We start from the raw sequence: 20,316 nt of genomic DNA, 5'->3' as shown, positions 1-20,316 counted from the left end.
TCAGGCATTGGCCAATGTCCCTAGGAGATCAGATGGGCCCCTCACTGGCCGCTACAGATGTGCTGCCACTCAGCACTCTTTCACCTGGCCAAGGGGTGGTGTTTTAGCGGTGCATGGGCAGTGGTGCCACTTTGGAATGAGAGTCCAAGTCTGCATTTCATAAATCTGTTGGCCGGAAAGAGGGGAGGAGTGTGGCACTGGCAGCATTGTTTCAAGGACCCCATGAAGTCTGGTCCTGGCCAAGGATGCAAATTTTCTCTTATACCCAAATTTTCTGGCCCAATATCACCAGACAGCTGTCCCACAACAACCTCTTTTGCACCGGTTCTGGTCTGGCCCAGTTTATAGCAGATCTGCTCATTGTTCCTCTGCAATCTAACTAAATATTGCAGATGAACAATGAGCAGATCTGCTATAAACTGGGCCAGCAGTCTCCCTCAGGAGACATACATCTAGAGGGTCCCCCAAGTACCCTGTGGGAGTGGGGGGTTTATTACAGGTTTCCTATTTGGAACCAAAATACTTAACTCATTAACTTATGTTATATTTTATATTGCCATTGCAAAAATTGCTCTAATTGAAAAAAAAGGGGGGAAATAGTTTGGCTGCAAAGACCCCCCTCTTCTAAACACATATAACCTTCAAGAACTGAACTAATTAAAGGCAATTTATGAATGGAGTGACCACAGGTGTGTGAACACGAAACAACTAATTAACCACTTTATACTAAAGGGACAAAGTAGAAGCTACTAATTAAAGGGGTACTAGTCCCCTAAACCCTCAACTATACTGAAATTTAACTTGTTTTCAACAATGACATCATCCGGGTTATCTGTAAAAACCAAGTGAACAAAGGACACCCATTTCAGACTAAACAACTAGTGTGGAAGGAATTAAACTTCACAAAATCTCCACTCTTTTAGTGTATAAGTAGAAGAACCTCATGATGTGCCAACTGGGAAGGACACCCTCCCCCTACACAACTCAGAACACACACCCTGCAATTCACCACCCTTCCTGTGGTTTCCTGAAGGCTTTGTAGTTGCTTTGTCGAAGATTATTGTGAGAAACCCTAATGTGGTAAAGTGCGAAGATAAGCGGCCCCTTTTGGGGAAAAGAGATAGATGTCAATGCAGGTCGCAGGGAGCAAAGCTGTCATTGGTGTAACCTTGCAACACCTTTCTCTTTGCAAAGCTTTCAGAAATGCATACAACAGAGGATTGCAGTGTAGCCAGCTAGGCTCTCTGGCTCTCACCTAAACCATGATTATGCAGAGGTTACCATCCTTCCCGCCTTTCAGAACTCTAGCTTAAATGTAGTTGCTTCTTTGCATTTAGAAAACAATGCCTAATGTATTCTTTGAGTTTGTGCATGCACAGTTTGCTATAATGGGATACAACATACAGAAGGATTGTATTCACTTGTCTTTGTAAGTGCTCATCAGTTTCAAATACGCCATTACTTGTAGGCACAGGATGGGATCCACAGGGTAGCACAGTGGAGACATGGGGCTTCTCTGGTCTGGGGTATTGCCAGTAAATCAGATCTCCTGTGCTCAACTCCTGTTTTTTCAGTAGCCAGCTAAAGTGCTATGCATTTTAATGATGCTGAGGTTTTCCAGTACAGTGGTGCCTTGGTTTAAGAACAGCCCTGTTTATGAACTCTTCAGTATATGAACTCTGCAAAAACCAGAAGTAGTGTTCCGGTTAGCGAACTTTACCTCGATTTACAAACAGAAGCTGAATGGTGGAAGGGCACCGGCGGCGGGAGGCCTCATTAGGGAAAGCGCACATTGGTTTAAGAATGGCTTTGGTTTAAGAACGGGCTTCTGGAGCAGATTAAGTTCATAAACCGAGGTACCACAGTATCATATTTACACTTCAGATCATAGGCATTGTAAGTCTGAGGAGGACCAGATGATATGGACTCAAGAATCTACAGCTCTGTACATACTTCCAGTTACTGCATATCCAGTCCATTCCTACTGCTGGTTTAGGAAGCGGTGTACATGGTGTTAGCCATAATCCACATATATCCTGTATCCATCCTAGGTTTTTTTTAATTAAATACTATTTTTGATGCATTTCCCCCAACCAGCTTTGATCTAAATTGAAAAAACCCCACGATCTAGATGCATTTTAATCTGATAATGTAAAGAGCCTTAATACTTGCCACATCTATGGTTGTTGACTGCATACTTTCCTGAAGGGATGAGGAACCTGTGGCACTCCTGATCTTGTTGGATTCCATCTCCCTTCAGCCCCAACCAGGATGGCTAATGGCCAGGGATGATGGGAGCTGTGATTAAACAACATCTGGAGTTGTGCAATGGTTTTGCACCCCTGCCCTTCTGAAATACCCGGTGTGGATTCAGTGAATTCGCCCAAGCTGTTTTTGCTGTATCAGCCTTAATTAGACATCAAGGTCCAGTCTGCATTAGTGTGGATTGCACACAAGTGTACACTGTTTAATCATCAACAATATTATTTCCCCTTGATACACGGAGGTCACCCATTCAGCTCTTTTGCCTTCCAAATATATTCTGCAACACTAGTTCGCACATTACTGCAGCCATTATTTTGCCACCGCATCAAGTAAAAGAAGATAAAAGAACCAGAATCTCTTCCCAACCAGATGATTTCATTCATTGTAACCTCCAAATCCCAAAGTTCTTGGCAGAAGAAGAGAGAGGGAAAAGACAGGGCAACCAAATCTTCTGAGTCACCCATCAGACGTGATACAATTACTAAAAATCTCTAGTGGTTCTCGGCAGTCCAGGCTTGGGGCTTTCTGTCAAAGCTGTGGGTCCACATGCTTGTTTGATTAGACATGGGGCTGTGACTCAGAAACTGAGCTGCGTTTTTCTAATTTACCAGGAATATGACTGTGTACTTTTACTCCCAACACATCTCAGAGAGTTTGGTGGCAAAACACATAAAATGTCTCAGACTTCAGAAGCCATTAGGTGAGCAGGATCAAATGTCTTTCTCTGTCTATAAGCTGAAGGGTCCTAGCCAAGTTCACAGAAGTGCTGAGTCAAGGAATAAGGAAAACAGTCCAAGGAGAAAAAAAGCATCTCTCCTGAGAAAACTGCACACCAGGTGTGTCCAGATGCTGAGACTTTAGCATATTCACTAGAGAGCATGGCTGGGGAAAAGGTTACATCATCTTTACCCTCACACCCCCCCCCCCCGCTCCCAAGGCAGAAATGCAGAATGGTGTGAACACCAGTATGTGGGGTGCTGTCTGGTCACTGAGAAAAAAGAAATTAGTCAGCCTAGGAAGCTTTATGAGGTTTGAATACCATAAAAAGATAGAATGTTAATGCTGTTGCCTGGTGAGAACTAATCTGTGGCTCTACAAATGTGCTTGGATTACAACTCCCATCATCTCAAATCATTGGCCAGTCTGTGTGGGCCTGGTGGGAGTCCAGCAATGTCTGCCCACAGGTTCCCCACCCCTGCATGGTCTTTCAGTGCTAACTGTACAGGTCCCCTATTTTGTTCTGTTGCTCAGAGAACAGATGCAGATTTACTCTAAAGTTGTTTTGCTCTGCTGGTAAGTGACACATCAGCACCAGGTGGCTATTAAAAATTGCACAAGTCAAAGGAGAGCCACTGTGTAGGTTGCAGAGGCTGCTGGATTGTTGGGCTTGGAAGTGCAGATTCAAATACCAGCTCTCTCATGCAGCTTGACTGCATGGTGGTCTTGGATAAGTTGCAAAAACTGAGAGGGGAGAGCTGCCATGGGCATCATATGAGAATGTGTATTTTAATGAATAGAGGGAAAGATTAGGAATCACGGGGGTGAGGAGACTATGTATATGAACTTAACAGTGCTTCGTTTATCTTTTGATTGCTATTTTGTTAATGTTGTTTTATGCATTATAAATGATGCATTGATTTGTTAATCATGTAATGTAACTTTTGCTTTAATTGTGATCATGGAATCATAGTGTTGGAAGAAACCACAAAGATCATCTAGTCCAACCCCATGCAGTGCATGAATCGTTTGCTCAACATGGGGGTCGAACCCATGACTGAGATTAAGAGTCTCATGCTCTGCCGACTGAGCTATACTTTGTTTACAGTGTTTTATAGATTGTACAGATTAATGGTTGCAATGATTTGTTAATTATTCTATAGGATTTATGCTTTATGTGTGATGTTCTGCTATGTTAAAACATAAAAAATTCCTTCCAGTAGCACCTTAGAGACCAACTTTGTTTTGTTATTGGTATGAGCTTTCGTGTGCATGCACACTTCTTCAGATACCAACACGGCTACCAGTTCAGTCATGTTATTCCTATTTATTGTTTGTAAGATGCTTTGGAATTCATTTCAATGAAAAGTTGCATAGAAATATAATAAAATTAAATCAGATTTTTACTTGCAAGTGGCAGTAAGCTTTCCTTCTGAGTTGAAATAGGAATAGATGAACAGTTAACTGGTCAAAGTCTGCCCCCTTGTGGCAAAGAAATATTAAGAGAGTGGGAAAGACAGTGCTTCCGGACAGGGGCATCTGGATACAGTGGTACCTTGGGCTACATACGCTTCAGGTTACATACGCTTCAGGTTACATACGCTTCAGGTTACAGACTCCACTAACCCAGAAATAGTGCTTCAGGTTAAGAACTTTGCTTCAGGTTGAGAACAGAAATCATGCTTCGGCGGCGCGGCAGCAGCAGGAGGCCTCATTAGCTAAAGTAGTGCTTCAGGTTAAGAACAGTTTCAGGTTAAGTACAGACCTCCGGAACTAATTAAGTACTTTACCCGAGGTACCACTGTATTGCAAATGGGTTACTGGCAGCATATTCCTTTTAATTCAATGGATTTCCCCCAGAAAAGATAGATACAGATTAAATGAAAAAATACAGGCTGACATTTTGATGGATGCTGCAAAAATATAATATGCATGAGCAGTACCCATCCCAATATAAACACCTGTCTTGGGGCACCCAGAGAGCACGTAAGTAATCCAAACTTAAAAATGGAAAGTGTAATGCTGGTGATCAACAAAAGAGGTTTAAAGATTGTCTCAAGACAAATCTAAAAAAATGTAGTTTACACACTGACAGCTGGGAAACACTGGCCTGTGAGCGCTCCAGTTGGAGAACAGCCTTTACCAAAGGTGTCATGGGTTTTGAAGACACTCGAACTCAGGACGCAAGGGAGAAACGTGCTAAGAGGAAGGCATGCTTGGCAAATCCACACTGTGATCAACTCCGACCTGGAAACCAATGTCCCCACTGTGGAAGGACGTGTGGGTCCAGAATTGGCCTCCACAGTCACTCACGGACTCACTGTTAAAACTGTGTTTATGGAAGACAATCTTACTCGGCTACGAGTGATCGCCAAAGAAGAAGAAGATAAGTGAACAGGGTGGCTACCACACTTGCCATTATTCTGGAACTGCCATCCTTTGTTCACTCCCTTTTATCCAGATGACACTGTTGCCAGCCTGTTGCATTCCAGCATTCTCTTCTGTTGCCCTCCCAACTTTTTTCAGGCCTGCTCTGAGGAGATCCACCCAAGAGAGCCCCAGCCCATTTAATACAGTGGCAGTGCCAGGCTGTCTAATATAGACAAGCAACATGCTGTCAAAACTTTTCGTGGGTCCTGTTCTTTAATTAGAAGCTTCCTCCTTGTGGCTTCTTCCATTAATGAGTACTCAGCTTGGCTGTGGCATTACTAATGAACGAGTCACACAGTGCAATCCTATATGTGTCTACCCAGAAGTAAATTCTATTAAATTGAATGGGGCATACTCCCAAACAAGTGGAAATAGGATTTCAGCCTCACTTCCTGTCCCAGATGGAATGCTAATCAGCCCAGGGTCCAACACTCTAACTACTACCCCACACTGGCTTTACCAAAAACAAATAATTCATCATCTAAGGTAGGCATCCCCAACCTGTGGCCCTCCAGATGTTTTGGCCTACAACTCCATAGCTAACAGGACCAGTGGCCAGGGATGATGGGAATTGTAGTCCAAAACATCTGGAGGGCCGAAGGTTGGGGATGCCTGATCTAACAATCAAAATTCAAAACTGACAGGAGGCAGAAGGAATAGTTCAAACAGTTTTTATAAGATAACATACAAGGACGTTGTTGCCAGTTACTGAATGCAGAGGCCACTGACAGGAGGGCCTGGCCAAAATTAAGGGGTAAATTTTTAGAAGCTTCTAAAAGAAAGAGAGTGTAGCAGCATAATCTATATGAGAAGCCAATTGATTCCAACAGGAAGGAGAAATAAAGATGCAAATAGTCGGATGAACTAGAGATTCAAGATTCTCCCAGACGCCTGCCCAAATATTAAAAAGGAAAATTACACCTATCTCCCTGGGGCAGGAGAGGTACAGTGTTATTCAGATTATTATTTTTAAATTCGTTTGACAACATCAGACGAGAGATGGAACTGTAGCCCCTCTTTGCAACATTTTCCACAACTTTTTAGCAAAACCCATCTCTAAGCAATGCAACAGTAACCCCTCTTTAAAAACAATGTTAGATGTGTACATATATATGTTTGATCTGGTGTGGCATCAACCAACTGGCCAGGTTTGATATCAGCAATATTCAGGAACTGATTGCAGAACACAATAAACATATATGCACCGTGCCTTTGAGATGGTGCCTCTAAGTATAAATCACAGTCTAAGTTGGCATGCAAAATATATGTGGGTGTGCACACCATACTTTTCAAAATGGTCGCTTATGAAGTTTGCAGGTAAACACCATGACTGACACAGATGCACCCATGCAATCACACACTTTGAACTCAGGATGTGGCTCCAGGAACCCAAGATGCAAAATATAAAACAGCACCAATATTGGAGGAATAATAGAATAACGAAAGCCAAAAAAGCAACACCAGTGGAAGGAAAAGCAAAACACCACAAACAGTAAAGCCAAAAAATGCATGAGAAATGCCTATTCTAAAAATCACATTTTGCTGAATGTTTAAAAGCCAGTTGATTTAAAAAATAAAACATATCATCTCAGGCCAACCAGTAGTCAGATCTGTATTTACTCTTTCAGGTCCTGAGTATTACCCACATGAATGTACATATCCCTTTGGATTTCAGCATGAAAACATCTTATTTTAACCACCCCAACTTGTTTATAGCATCTGGAAAGCAAAACGCTAGCAAGCCCTTAGGACATGAATTCTTTTTTTTGCTATTTACATTTAAAGAAATGGAATCACTTCCTACCTCTTGCTGGCAACCAAGAACTCTTTTGATACAGATGTACATATATTTAAAAAGTAATCCAGCATTTCCTAAGTTCCAATTTATATTTTCTTGGTCATCCTCTTGGCTTCCATCACTACCAGGAAATCAGTGTTGGCTGGAATAGGTGTTGCGCTTTAAATCAACACAGTATAAGACCTTTAATTTTTCTGAGTTCTGACAGTTGTTTACATTTCTGCATTTCGGTGACGCCTTTTCTCTGCCACATGCATTGTACTTGAACAGGAAGTGGCGAGAGCAGAGGGGTTGTAGGAGGTGGGTTTCCTGTTGCACAGTCTGTAAAACACACAAGTTTTGATGCTCAGTGGAGTTTTGATCAAAACATCACCACCTTTGAAGAGAAAGTGAAGCTGAAGGGGAGGGGGGAACCAAGCAGGAAAATTAATGCTGAAAAACTAAACAACACCACAACATTCCCAGTGTTTGGCAGATCTAACCAAGAGGTGGAAGCTATTTATATACTAATGTTTTAAATATTATACACAGCCACTGCAGAAACTCACAAATGGTGGTTTGAGAGCCACCCATGCAGTCTGACAGCTTAGGAGCAATGGATATTGGAGACAATACAGCAAAAGAGGTAAATGGATGGATGGACACCACAACATTGTTGTTTTTGTTGAATAAGTTTGGATGATCCGCTCAAGAATTCAAACAGTTGCTTGTGTCATTGCTCCTGAACATGCATCCTCTTATTGGCAAGTGGTTTAGAGATGTCCAACTGTAGAAGCCTAAGGGACTATGGGAGAGACTGACTGTTCTTGGCTCTTGTTGTTGTTTAGTCGTTTAGTCGTGTCCGACTGTTCGTGACCCCATGGACCAGAGCACGCCAGGCACTTCTGTCTTCCACTTTCTCCCGCAGTTTGGTCAGACTCATGTTTGTAGCTTCGAGAACACTGTCCAACCATCTCGTCCATCCCTTCATGGATCACTGCCTTGCCATGGTGAAGGGGCTTGAATAACTGTGAGAAGCTATGAGCTATGCCGTGCAGGGCCACCCAAGATGGACAGGTCATAGTGGAGAGTTTTGACCAAACGTGATCCACCTGGAGCAGGAACCGGCAAGCCAGGCCAGTATCCCTGCCAAGAAAACTCTTGCAGCTTACATTTATATATAAGTAGCCACTGCCACTTATGTCAAAATTATGTGAGTGAGCCTTTTGCCTGGCACGCTGGAAGCTGAGGTGGCTCCGGTGAAGCAGCATTTTAACTGTTGCACCAATGCACATGTCAGGGAATAGCACTAAAAGAGACACAGGGAATTTCAGGTCAGGCTACTGATCCATCCAGCTTGGTATCACTGACACTGACTGGAAGCAGCTATTATGGGTTTCAGGCAGGAATCTTTCCCAGCCCTACTACAGATGCCAGGTTTTGAGCCTGGGACCTTTTGCATGCAAAGCATTTTCTCTCCACCAAGTTATGGTTCTTCCCTTTCTGCTGTCAACCGTGAGTCCTTCTGCTCAGTTCTTTAAACTGATGTTTTCATGCATAAAGATGTGAAGAAAAGAAAACTTCTGGAAGTGCAGCTACTATTTAATCCCAATGTTAAAAGCCGAACATACCAAAATTCTCTGTTCTGTGCAACTATTAAAAGTACAGGAACCATGTCCACCTTTGCCTTGGATCACCCTATAAAGGTGCTCCACCCCAGTCAGACATTTTAATAGTCATGAGAGGTAGGTATCAGTGTAGTGGAAGGATGATATACAAACATTCACTGCAGTGCTGAAAAGACCCCTGTTCAGACAGCTATACATGTGGAGGGCTTTCTTCCACACATTCAGTAACCTTGCTCTTTTTCCTGCATTTGGGAACGTACATTTCTGTGTTCCCGAACATAGAACGATTCCTTATGCCGCCTTAGACTACAGTGATACCTCAGGTTACAAACTCTTCAGGTTACAAACTCCACTAACCCAGAAGTAGTACCTCGGGTTAAGAACTTTACCTCAGGATGAGAACAGAAATTGTGTGGCGGTGGCGCAGTGGCAGCAGGAGGCCCCATTAGCTAAAGTGGTACCTCAGGTTAAGAATGGTTTCAGGTTAAGAACGGACCTCTGGAACGAATTAGGTACATAACCAGAGGTACCACTGTATTGGTAAATCTAGCTCAGCAGTGTCTATAGAAGTTCCCTCAAAATGTGTAGAAAGGGCACCAACAATGAAATTATCACTCATGAACCAAATTAGTCTAGGCACTACAGAAGAGATTAATTGCATCTTTATTGTCTCCTAAAATTTTTGCTTCAGGCTCTCAGTAAATAAAAAATTATAAAAACGCAAGTGAACACAGTACATTTGTATCCCACAGTGGCAAAGAAGATGATTTGGGGAAAACTATGCTATGAAAGCAGTAGCCCTCTCCTGACATTTGCCTCCTCACAGCACCTCTTGCAACAGATACTTCATCATATACACCCTTTGAACCTGAGCATTCCATGTAGCTATACTGGCTAATAGTCATTAGCAGGCAGGACCTGCAACAAAATGTTGCAATCTGTATCGGCCCTGATCAGAGTTCCAGCAAGCCAGACATGATCCCTCATGGGATACTCCGTTCCATTCTCCTCCGCCAACTCATAACTGTTTTTGTGCACTTTACCTCTTCTGCTGTGCTGTGTGCATGGCTCCTAAACCCAACCATGCCTACAATATTAAGAGTGATAACTTTTACAGGAGTAGCTGCATTAGTTTGTTGCAGCAAAAGAATACAGTGAAGTTCTGAGCCTCCTTCAGTACTAGCAGGTTTACTTCACTACTGTCTAATGTTATCCTGAGTTGCACAAAAAAAACCCAGGCCGCACATTTTAGATTTCTCTGCCCCCTTCCACCTACGTTCACACACCCCCTTTTTTTTTTTTAAAAAAAACATTTTTATTTGATTTTACAGATATAAATTGCTAACGATACCAAATACATACCCGTGTATAGAGAATTCTCTGAATCTCGAGACTTCCCCCCATCCCCTCTATGGGTCCTATTGTCAACATTTTCAACTGCATATCATTCCGTACTCTATATTTTATATCCGTCCATATTATCCATAATATTTGTCACATTACAAGTGAAATTAAAATCCTGCTAATGTTTTCATCTGCTTACAGTGGTCTCCTAAGTAAATTATTGTTTACGACCCCTCTGAAGCGCGCGCACTCGGCCACGTGAGGAGGAAAACACTGCAGGCATCTGAGGCAAAACCCAAAAAAATTTTATGGATGCAAAAAAACCACAAAACCCCCTCTTCGTTGTCATGCCTATTCAGGATCACTTTTGCTTCACCGTCTCAGAAACGTTTCGCTGCTTGAGTTGTTTACAGCTGCCTGCGGCCCTTCTTGCCTGTGCCCCCCTCCCCAATTTCTCTGGCCAGCTTCGACAGGGCAACTATAACCGCTACCTGCGGGGACGCCTGCTGGACCAGCCCTTAACCCTATCGATCAATAGTAGTACCTGAGGGGAGCGCCACCGTGCCGCCTCACCGCGAACTACAACTCCCACCATGCTGTTCGTAGAGGCGCATGCGCGCATCCTCCCATGGAGCCAAGATGGCAGACACGGGGACCGGCGGCTCTAGTAGTTCGGGCACGGTAAGGCTGGGGCTCCGGAGCCCTTTTGGGGGGGAGGGCACGACCCACCTGCGGGCCCGCTTTGTGGTCACCAGGTGCCCGCCGCAGGCTCTCATGACAGCGCGGGGCGGCGTCAGGACACCGAGGAAGGGGGAGGTTCTGGGTGGAAGGCGGGCGCCTCTTGATTTGCGGGGCGCCATTGCTTGTTGCCGATCACTTTCAGACCGCTCTGGGTTTCGGGGGGCAGCGCCTTTCCATTCCCTCTTCTGCGATTCTGCGCTTGCAGAAAGCCAGATGACGTTGCAAGCAGGTGGCCACCCAAAACATGCGTGCAAAAACACCGCTTTCTAAGATCACGAGAACTGTGCACACATCTTGAGGTCACGTCTGAACACACGCGTTCCCCCCTATCTTCTTCCGCCTTTCCGGAAGCTGCCTAATACTGAACCATGCCATTTCTTCACCTTGCCTGCCCAGTACTATGTTCCCCTGACTCAACACATCTGCCCAAGGCGGGGGTCGCTGGCGGAAGGGAAAGGCAATTCTGAAAGCTGCTGCTTGAGATCCTCTTTAACTGGAGAAATCAGGGATGTTGCTTTTGCACACCTGTTCCCATGAGTAAGCATGAGGCGAATTCCTTGCTAATTTTGTACACTTGGAAAGTAGAGAGAGCACTGTCAGAAGTGGGACATGAGAGCACATGTTGGACTTGGGGAGAAGGACCCATTTAAGACATGTTTAGCAGTAACTGAAAGTGGGATTTACATAATGAACACTGTTAGTGGAAGTGCAAGGGCTTCTACTTGCACATTGGGCCTTCTCCCCCCCCCCCCGGTGCTCCTGAAATTGGCTTGGGAAGCAGTCAGGAGAACCCCCAGAACAGTGAAGGGAGGATCATTCCATTTGCAAGCTGATACACTTGTGCAAATGGAACATTTATAATAGCACAGTGTTGCATTCCACCCTAAGTGGTGGTGTTGACAACTTCCGCATGCTCCTTATTTATGTGCTCCCTTTACTAATCACATCCTCCTTGGTTGGGTTTGGTTCCAGCAGCGATCAGGTGGCAAACACTCTTCAACCCCGGCTGATAACTACTATTTGGCTCGAAGGAGGACCCTTCAAGTGGTGGTTAGTTCATTGCTGACAGAGGCTGGGTTTGAAAGCTCTGAGAAGGCTGCTGTGGAGACCATGACAGAGATGCTCCAGAGCTGTGAGTATCCCCAACTGTGTAATACTGAGAAACCTCCACTGCTAGTATTAGGCACATTAGCTTTAACCCTCCCCACTAATGACAATAACAGACACAGGCATTTGCAATTTCTGCAGGAGGAGCTGACTAAAATGGGGGCTCTGCTTCTTCAAGAGCAGTTTAAAAGGGAGATGTTTGGCAGCACTTTCACCTTCTGTGTGGTGCTGCAACAATTTTGGAGCTGCCATTTGACGTGCTTGCCATCAAGTAGACAGCATGACCCTGCATACCAGTTTCACTGCCAAAACTCTGTTTTGAGCAACTGAAGCCCTTTGGCGATTGCTTGACATTATTTAACAAAGTAGGAGAACTGTGATCTTGATTTGCCTGACAGACCACTAGGAAACATAAGCGGTTTGGAATAGGAACGCATGGTGTTGCTTTGCTTTCATGTAGGTGTCCAAGTTTCAGGTATTTTTTTCACATTCTTGTTTGTTTGGTGGTGGCAAGTAGCAAATGGCATCAAATATCTTGACCTTCTCCCTTACTCTTGTTCTTAAAAACTAGAACAGGCTTCCTCAACCTCGGCCCTCCAGATGTTTTTGGCCTACAACTCCCATGATCCCTAGCTAGCAGGCCCAGTGGTCAGGGATGGTGTGAATTATAGTCTCAAAACATTTGGAGGGCTGAGGTTGAGGAAGAATATGACACACACACCATTACCAATTCTTGTTTTATATATTCCTTACTATTTTCTTGGAGGGAAAGGATTCATTTTCTAAAAAATGCTGAGCACCCCACAGTAGAATACTAGGTTTCTATTCCCCCCACTTCCTCTGCAATCTAAATGCTATGGATGGACGATGGTCTCTAGAGATTCAGCTTCTCTAAATTCAGAATAGTACTAAAGTGAGCATGTGATGATATATCTTGACTCTCAGTTCTGTGGTGATTTTTGCTTTGCCAGACATTTCAGAAATTGGGAGGAGTGCCAAATCTTTCTGTGAACATACTGCGAGGACTCAGCCGACCCTTTCAGATATTGTCGTCACCTTAGTTGAAATGGGTGAGTGTTAGGATTACATGGTACAGGCATGGCAGTTGCGGAAAGGTCAGAAGGGATCGTGTAGGTGTAGTCATTGAGCAGATACCGCTATTACAGTGGATGTACCATTGATTGGATGCGTGATCCATTGAGCACGAAAGATGGGTTGCCATCCTTTGGGAATCTTTGGGAAGGATGCCAGAGTCCTACTGCCCAACCCCTTTTCCTGCCCAGAGTCCTACTGCCCAACCCCTTTTCCTGCTATTGAAGCTCCATATCACCTCTTTGTACAGAGGAAAGTTCAATCCATCCACCACATCATCTTCCTCCTTACTGTGGATGGTGTACCTCCATTCGGCCCATTCGGTGTTTTAGGCACTCATTCATTCATTTGAATATATATTCAAGTAAACCTATCTGCTATTCTGTCTGGATCCCTCTAGAATCAGAGAAGGGAGAGCAAATGCTGGTGAATTAATTAATACTTCCCTCCCCACATAGTGTAGCCATAGTGCCAGGGCTTCAGTGGTGGATGAGTGGTGGATTGGCTTGCTAGAATGACTTTTCCTTTCTTTTGTTTTAGGCTTCTTTGCTTTCTTCTGTTTCAGGCTTTAATGTGGAAACGCTCCCTGCATATGCCAAACGGTCCCAGCGGATGGTGATCACTGCCCGTATGTGAGCTCTTGCATGCATTTTATTTCATTCATACTTAACTTTATAAAAGGAACTTTGGCCCAGTAATTGGGACATGTGCTCTGTTGCTTTGGAATTGCATTGGACCAGTATCTTTTTCCTATGTCATATTCTCAGGAGGGGAAGGAGTGGTTTCTGCAACAAACTCATTCAGTTGGAGAAGCAGTTCACTATATTTCAATTTAGGCTCTGTGGATCCCTTTAAGATGTTCTTGTTGGCTTTTATAACAAACTGAAACTCAGCTTTATTTAGTATTCTGCCAATTGTATGTTGCATGGCTGCTGAAGCTATTGCATGATCATTATTTCATTAAATATTTCTTAAGAAGCACATCTAAGGTGGCAGTTTTAAGCACACTTAGCTGGGGAGTAGGCTCTGTTGAATTATGCGGAACTTGATTCTAAATAAATGTGTTGCGTGTGACTTGGGCCTTGAATGAGAACAAAGTAACTTAAGGCTTCTTCCTACTTTTGCAGAGTCTTAGTATTTTTTAGTTACGCCGTATCTGTAGGTAAATATATACTGAAACAGAGTTCCAGTGACTGAAGTGAAATTTTGGCTGCAGTGCTATAAGCACACATATTTGGTTTCAGTGAAATGTTTAAGGCTTTAAGGGCCAGAGACCAAAAGTGAGGGAAGCAATTGATGTCACTCTTACCTTTGTTCAGTAGGCTGCATTCCAGGCACACAGATGCCAGAGGTTTCTACATACACAAACACTTCACACATCTCTCCGTATTCCATCCAGGCAAGCAAGAGGCATTCTTGCAGCTCAAGGACACAATCCAGCCAGGCAAAAGCACTTGAGGAGAGTGCAGAGCTGAGCCAGTGAGGGGTGTGGTTTGAGGAGAGTGTGCATAGCCTGGACTGAGTCCCAAGAGCCTCCTGTACAAACTTGGAGACCTGAAGTTCCCCATTCCTGCCTGAGGAGTGCAGGCATAGGCAGAAAAAAGTTTGCCCAGCTGTGGCCTAAATAGATTTGTTATATCGGTTGCGCTAAGTTGAACAGAGTTTGCCTCCCTCTGTAACTGGGCTGATACCACTGAGGCAGAGGCTGCCATGACCGAAATTCTCTTTCCAATTGCAGCACCTGTAACAAATCACCCCGTGACTCCAAAAGCCCTGACGGCCGGACAGAACAAGCCTCACCCATCCCATATTCCTGGTCACTTCCCAGAGTTTCCGGATCCTCACACTTACATCAAGACACCAGTAAGTAGGTCTGCCTTGCTTAAAAAAACTGACCAGAGATGGTAGACAAGTTGTTGTGAGACACTTTCAGCCTCTGGGGATGACCAGTGTTTTAAGTCCACTGAGCTATTCCTTTTCCGTTATTTCTGAAAATGGTCCTAAATAAGAAGATTTGGTTGTCTACTGGATAGATGTGAACTCAACTGCAGAGGAGTAGCTGGATTGCCCCCAGTGACTCTAAGCAATACAGATTCGAAGTCTGTGTATAGTCATTGTCGCCTCCCTCTCTTTGCCTTACAGACGTACCGGGAGCCTGTGTCGGATTATCAGATCCTGCGGGAAAAGGCTGCTTCTCAGAGACGGGATGTTGAAAGAGCTCTGACACGCTTCATGGCAAAGACAGGAGAGACACAAAGTCTTTTCAAGGATGATGTCAGCACCTTCCCTTGTAAGACAATCAATCCAGTGGCAGGGCACATTGTTTCAAGTAAGATGCTGTGTGTCTAGCGCAGCCTTCATCCACCTAGCCCTCTCCAGATGTTTTGGAGGGCCAGCAGGGACATTGTGGTCCAAAACCTCTCACGGGCACCAGATTGGCCTTTGGGCTGGCCTATATTGTAAATGAACCCTCCTCAAATGAGCTGCATTTGCAATAAGGCAAATTACAAATATGAAGTATGACATTGTTGTAACTTTGCCAAAAACTTCTACATAGCTACCGCAGATGGTGACATCATTATTTGTAGGCTGCTGGCGGTGACAGGTTTACGGTATAACTTTTTACTTGACCTTGAAAGCTTGCATAGAAGGAAATAAATCTCAATAGTCCATGGCTTTCTTTGAGTTTTCTCTCACTTCCAACCTTTTAGGCTGGACACCTGAGAGATGGATCTCAGTATCTGAGATTATGTCTTCTTCCTTCTTTATCCCTAGTGATAGCCGCCAGGCCTTTTTCAATACCCTACCTGACAGCTCTGCTTCCTTCTGAATTGGAGATGCAGCAGATGGAGGAGACGGATTCATCCGAACAAGATGATCAGACAGACACAGAGAACCTCCCTTTGCACGTGAGCACGGTAGAGCCTAGAGACTCGGTTCGATTCAGCGTGACGTTGGCTCCAGATTCCTGGAAACACTGTATTAAACGGTCACTTAAGTGCAAACGAGATGTTGCAAGTGGAATTTGTTGGGCAAATACATTTTATGTACATAGTTCTGGCTGCAGAATATGCTTGGGGCAGAAGGCAAGTGTGGGCTTCTCCTGTGAAATGCACACGCTTCTCAGCAAATGTTCGCATCCATAGAAGGCTGTGAAACTTTGCAAGGGGTGGTATGGGGAGAAGAGGAGCCATGTCCTTGTTGCTGGAGCAATTAGGCCAATGCCTCACCCCAATTCGTCGTCGGTGGTAGGAACAGAATGTGGATGGGATAAATATAGTGGGGTGGTGCATGTATCCCCTTGCCCTGAACCCTCGCTGTGACCCCTTGTTCAGAATAACGCCTGAATCTTCAAAGTTTAGGAAAATTCATTTTGATTTCCATAACACATTTTTGTTGCCTCCCAGCAGAGGGCACCCAACTCTTCTACGTGCCAGCGTTGATCGCTCGCTGGTTTGTCTCCTGCATGTCCTTGTTGCTTTCTGCCTTGCTTGTTCTTGGGTGTGCTGATTTGCCAGCTGAGACCCTGACATTGTTCACATCTTGTCTTACCTGCCAGGATGACCCGGGAGCTGAGAAGGAGAATGCATCGGTACTACAGCACAACACCTCGCTTTCTGGCAGCCGGAATGGAGATGAGAACTTGATAGACAATCCCTACCTTCGCCCAGTGAAGAAGCCCAAAATCCGCAGGAAGAAGTGATCTGTAGCAAGATGATGGGTGGGATAGGAGGAAGCTTTTGGACCTCCTGTGGTCCTTGCAACTGCTGAGATGTGGCATGGGAAAGGCAGAAAGATGCTGCTGGTTGAGGGCCAAATGGAAAAGCAGTCTCTCTGGTTCAGGTCCTTTTCTCCCCAACAGTTTGTTATATAACTTAAGGTGAAGTCTGAAATGCTCACCTAGAAACATGGAAATCTATCTGTCTCTTCCAGGGAACAGCATGCTGCAGCTTACAGTACCTACAGCATATCTTGCCATCCTCAAGTGTACCTTCTTTTTTTGAGGACTGCAGACAGATTAGCAGGAAATGCAAAATACTTCCTCACATTTTGCCAGGTCTCCTGGAACTTCAGAAGGAGAATCACCTCTCATCTCTGCTTGCCTTTCATATGTGCTACTCATCCTGGGATTCATGCCACATCACCTTGCTAAATATGACATGTTTGGATGAGGGGTAGCCAAGGGCACCAGCTGGATATTCACTGTTGTGCCTTTGCAAAAGACGAGGCTGTTCAGAACCACACAATTTCTAAAGTCTGTGTGTGCTTGGAGCTGAGGGTTTGGTCTGATCTTATCTCTGGTTTGAATTGTTGGGAGAGCTGAGCAGAGAAATTTGATGGTGGCAGAGCAAGAAGAGAAACATCCCAGCAGATCTGCTGTGCTTGACAGCACAAGACAACTTAACTTTTTATAAGTGCATGTTAATTGCGGATCTTGTTTTCACCTGGATGAGAGAGCTCTTTGTTTAGAATCATATTGCCTTCGCATTGGCTCAAAGTCTTAGATTCTCCTTGGCAATACAGCAGCAGTTTTTCTACCTTCCTCTTCTCTCCAAGTAACGTTGACAAAGGCTGTATTTCTGTCCGTGATAGGAGACACGGAAAAAGATGCCACCCAGAATGCAATTATAAGCTGTCCACCCTGCTTGATCTTGATGGCTGGGTGTGTTAGGAATGTGCATGGTTGCCTCTACTTCAGTCTCTCATCAGCAGAGAGAAGCGAGAAACTACTCTCTTCCCCCAACACCTTCCACCCTGGCTGGCATGTGCCAGCAAGGCCTGGGATGTAGCAGTAGATTCACTGCATCACTCCCTGACCCCATCTTCAAGTGTCCCTGCTATTTGTATTATATGCCTATCAGTACACTTTCCTAAAATATTTGATTGAAAAGGAAAAAAGAAAAAGACCACACTTTGCTTTTTCTTCAAAGTTTCTGATTACCTCACCTGCTTCTGAAAGGAAATAAAGAACAGTGAGATTGCCTAAAGAAACCTGGTTCAGATGTCACGGCCTGATTGTCCAGGCTATGGTTTGTAGAGTTGAGAATATTCTGCAGCTCTTACTCTCAGTCCTACCCCCTCAGGTGCCAACTCTCTCTATTTCTTTGTTTCCTCTAACCATAGTTTGACATGACATCTCAGTCAGGTAGACTGTGGTTAGCACTAACCTCCAAAACATGATTTGAAAAGTTGTTTGGATGCACTCCTGGTTAGCTGCAGCAATTGTTTGGAAGATAAGTCTTAATTAGTTTGTGCTAGTTGGTTTGTGCTAGTTGGTCTCTGGTGATAACTTTACTATTCTGTTTGGTGAGTAACAATTCAAATTAGCACCAATCCACTTTAACCACAGCAACACTAATAAGAAGGGCTTCCAAATTGTGATGCTGAACACGAACTGCAAATTATGCCATGTAAAAGCAGAATTGTGCTGTAGCTTTGTAGGTTCACAATGGGCCTGTTTGGAAATACTCGGAGCTCAGTTAATATCCTGTTATGATTTGTTTGCAGCACCTCTCTAGTGCAAGTGCAAATTACAGCAGCTGCTCTCTAAATCTGTGTATACATCTGCTCTGCATTGCTCATACCTGTGGAAAATACTAGTTTAATACCACTACACTCTTCCATCTACCCAGTTAAGTAACCTGGTAACAAAATCCTTTCGATTCCTCTTCTCCTATTCCTCTGCTGATCTGCCAGATAATTCACAGCTCTTCTAGCTCATTAAGAGACATTAGAAAGTCATGGTGCCCTTTAAATGTGTAGAGTAGCCCCAGATCATCAGCTATTCATCTATTCAGCTTGTGGGCCTAAATGGATTCACAGATTTTGACGAGTGCAACACTTGCTGTCTGTTGGTGCTGTCAGTCTTTCTATTGAGGACCACAGATTCTAGAAGATAGGCTGCATTGCTTTCTCCTGCCATTCCAAAAGGAAAAAAAAAGGGAAAGGAAAGGAAAGGAAAGGAAAGGAAAGGAAAAACAAGTCCTTCACATATCAAATCATTCTGTCCATGGAGATCTTGGGGGAAAAACTTGTTACCCATTTTCATTTGCCAAAAAACGCTTTCACTGTCAAATCTGCTGATATACTTGTATGTACAAATGTAAATAAAGACAGTTGTATATTTATACATTTATATATTTTTGGTCACTGGTTAGGTTTTTGGGCGATTTAAAATGTTAGCCAGATATACACAAATAGTGAAAATAGTTTATTTTTTCAGTTCATAATAAAATGGTGCCTGCATAAGCCAAACTGAGTCCTTTGTTTTATATGACTGGTCTTGCATGGGAACTGAGTGTCCATTCTCCTTGAATCTCATAGACATCTGCTACCTCTCCATAGCATTGAGGAATGCACCACTAGCTTTTAAACTTTTCCTGTGTAGCAGCATCTATATTTGAGCCCTCGACTGATGTCAGTACTTTTTCACATTCTGTCCTGCTCCCACCCCCCGAAAGCATCAGTGTAGCATTTCAAAGCAGCATCTCCTTCAAAGAGTAGGGAGAGGACATAACAGGTTAAAGCCAATGAAATGGTCCAGTAGGAAAGAGATTCTCAGTTGAGTTGCAGAATAACAAGCTCCAGAACCTGTTTTAACAATGACAATACAAAGTGGGTGTCTAATACAAATTCAAATAATGATGACTAGCTAACATTTTGCTTCAAATAGAGACAATTAAAGATTAAACTCTAAATAGATTAATTCTTGCAAAAAAATTAAATGTGGCTGGTTCTAGGTTGTCCCAAATTACTGACACTGAAAGTAGTGGATTTTATTTTTATGAATCAATAGCTTGAGTCCAACATAAACCATAGTGTTTAGTAGACCTATTGAAATAGGTTGCTAGTAGTCATGACTGACTTAACTTGAGATGAAAGAAGGAGCGATGGCAGATTTTGCTTGTAAGCCCAAAACGAAATGGTGCCATAGAAATGTAATCACATTTGTCTGCATGCAGGTGCACCTCTTGGTAGCAGGAGGTGTGATCCCAGGGTTTGAGAAGGTGGAGCTCACTTCACCCATTTCTATTGGCGCTGTTGACTTCTAGGTTAAGGTTAATGACTTTGAGACCTTGGGACCTTGACCAACTAAGATAGAGAGTACCAGTAGCTTCAAGGCTGATAATCCTGTGCTTATGTAACCATTTTGTTGGTTCCCCTCATATCTCAATAGTCAACGTAACACTTGATTTTGAGAAGCAGAAAGAAAAT

The 20,316-nt window shown here is 43.9% G+C and overlaps 1 protein-coding gene across 5 annotated transcripts; it reads left to right on the top strand.

The window, feature by feature from the left end:
* Positions 1–10,772: 10,772 nt before the first annotated feature.
* On the top strand, positions 10,773–19,356 carry TAF8 (TATA-box binding protein associated factor 8; the record flags this gene model as incomplete). 5 transcript variants are annotated; one of them, XM_083445595.1, is made up of 8 exons in its annotated part: positions 10,773–10,842; positions 11,878–12,034; positions 12,981–13,079; positions 13,667–13,729; positions 14,840–14,964; positions 15,244–15,391; positions 15,877–16,010; positions 16,661–19,356. In XM_083445595.1, the coding sequence occupies 8 exons, from the start codon at positions 10,774–10,776 to the stop codon at positions 16,802–16,804; spliced, it is 939 nt and encodes a 312-aa protein (XP_083301721.1). In that variant the 3' UTR covers positions 16,805–19,356. The 5 variants fall into 5 exon arrangements, with proteins under 5 accessions (XP_083301721.1, XP_083301720.1, XP_083301719.1 ...); XM_083445594.1 differs by having other exon boundaries at positions 10,774–10,842; positions 15,877–16,019; XM_083445593.1 differs by having other exon boundaries at positions 10,774–10,842; positions 11,875–12,034; positions 15,877–16,019.
* Positions 19,357–20,316: the final 960 nt, after the last annotated feature.

Source organism: Podarcis tiliguerta, assembly GCF_965153285.1.
Source record: "Podarcis tiliguerta genome assembly, chromosome: 6".
Classification (NCBI taxonomy): Eukaryota; Metazoa; Chordata; class Lepidosauria; order Squamata; family Lacertidae; genus Podarcis; species Podarcis tiliguerta.
Note: the sequence above shows the minus strand (reverse complement) of the source record. Positions and strands in the feature narration are given on the sequence as shown.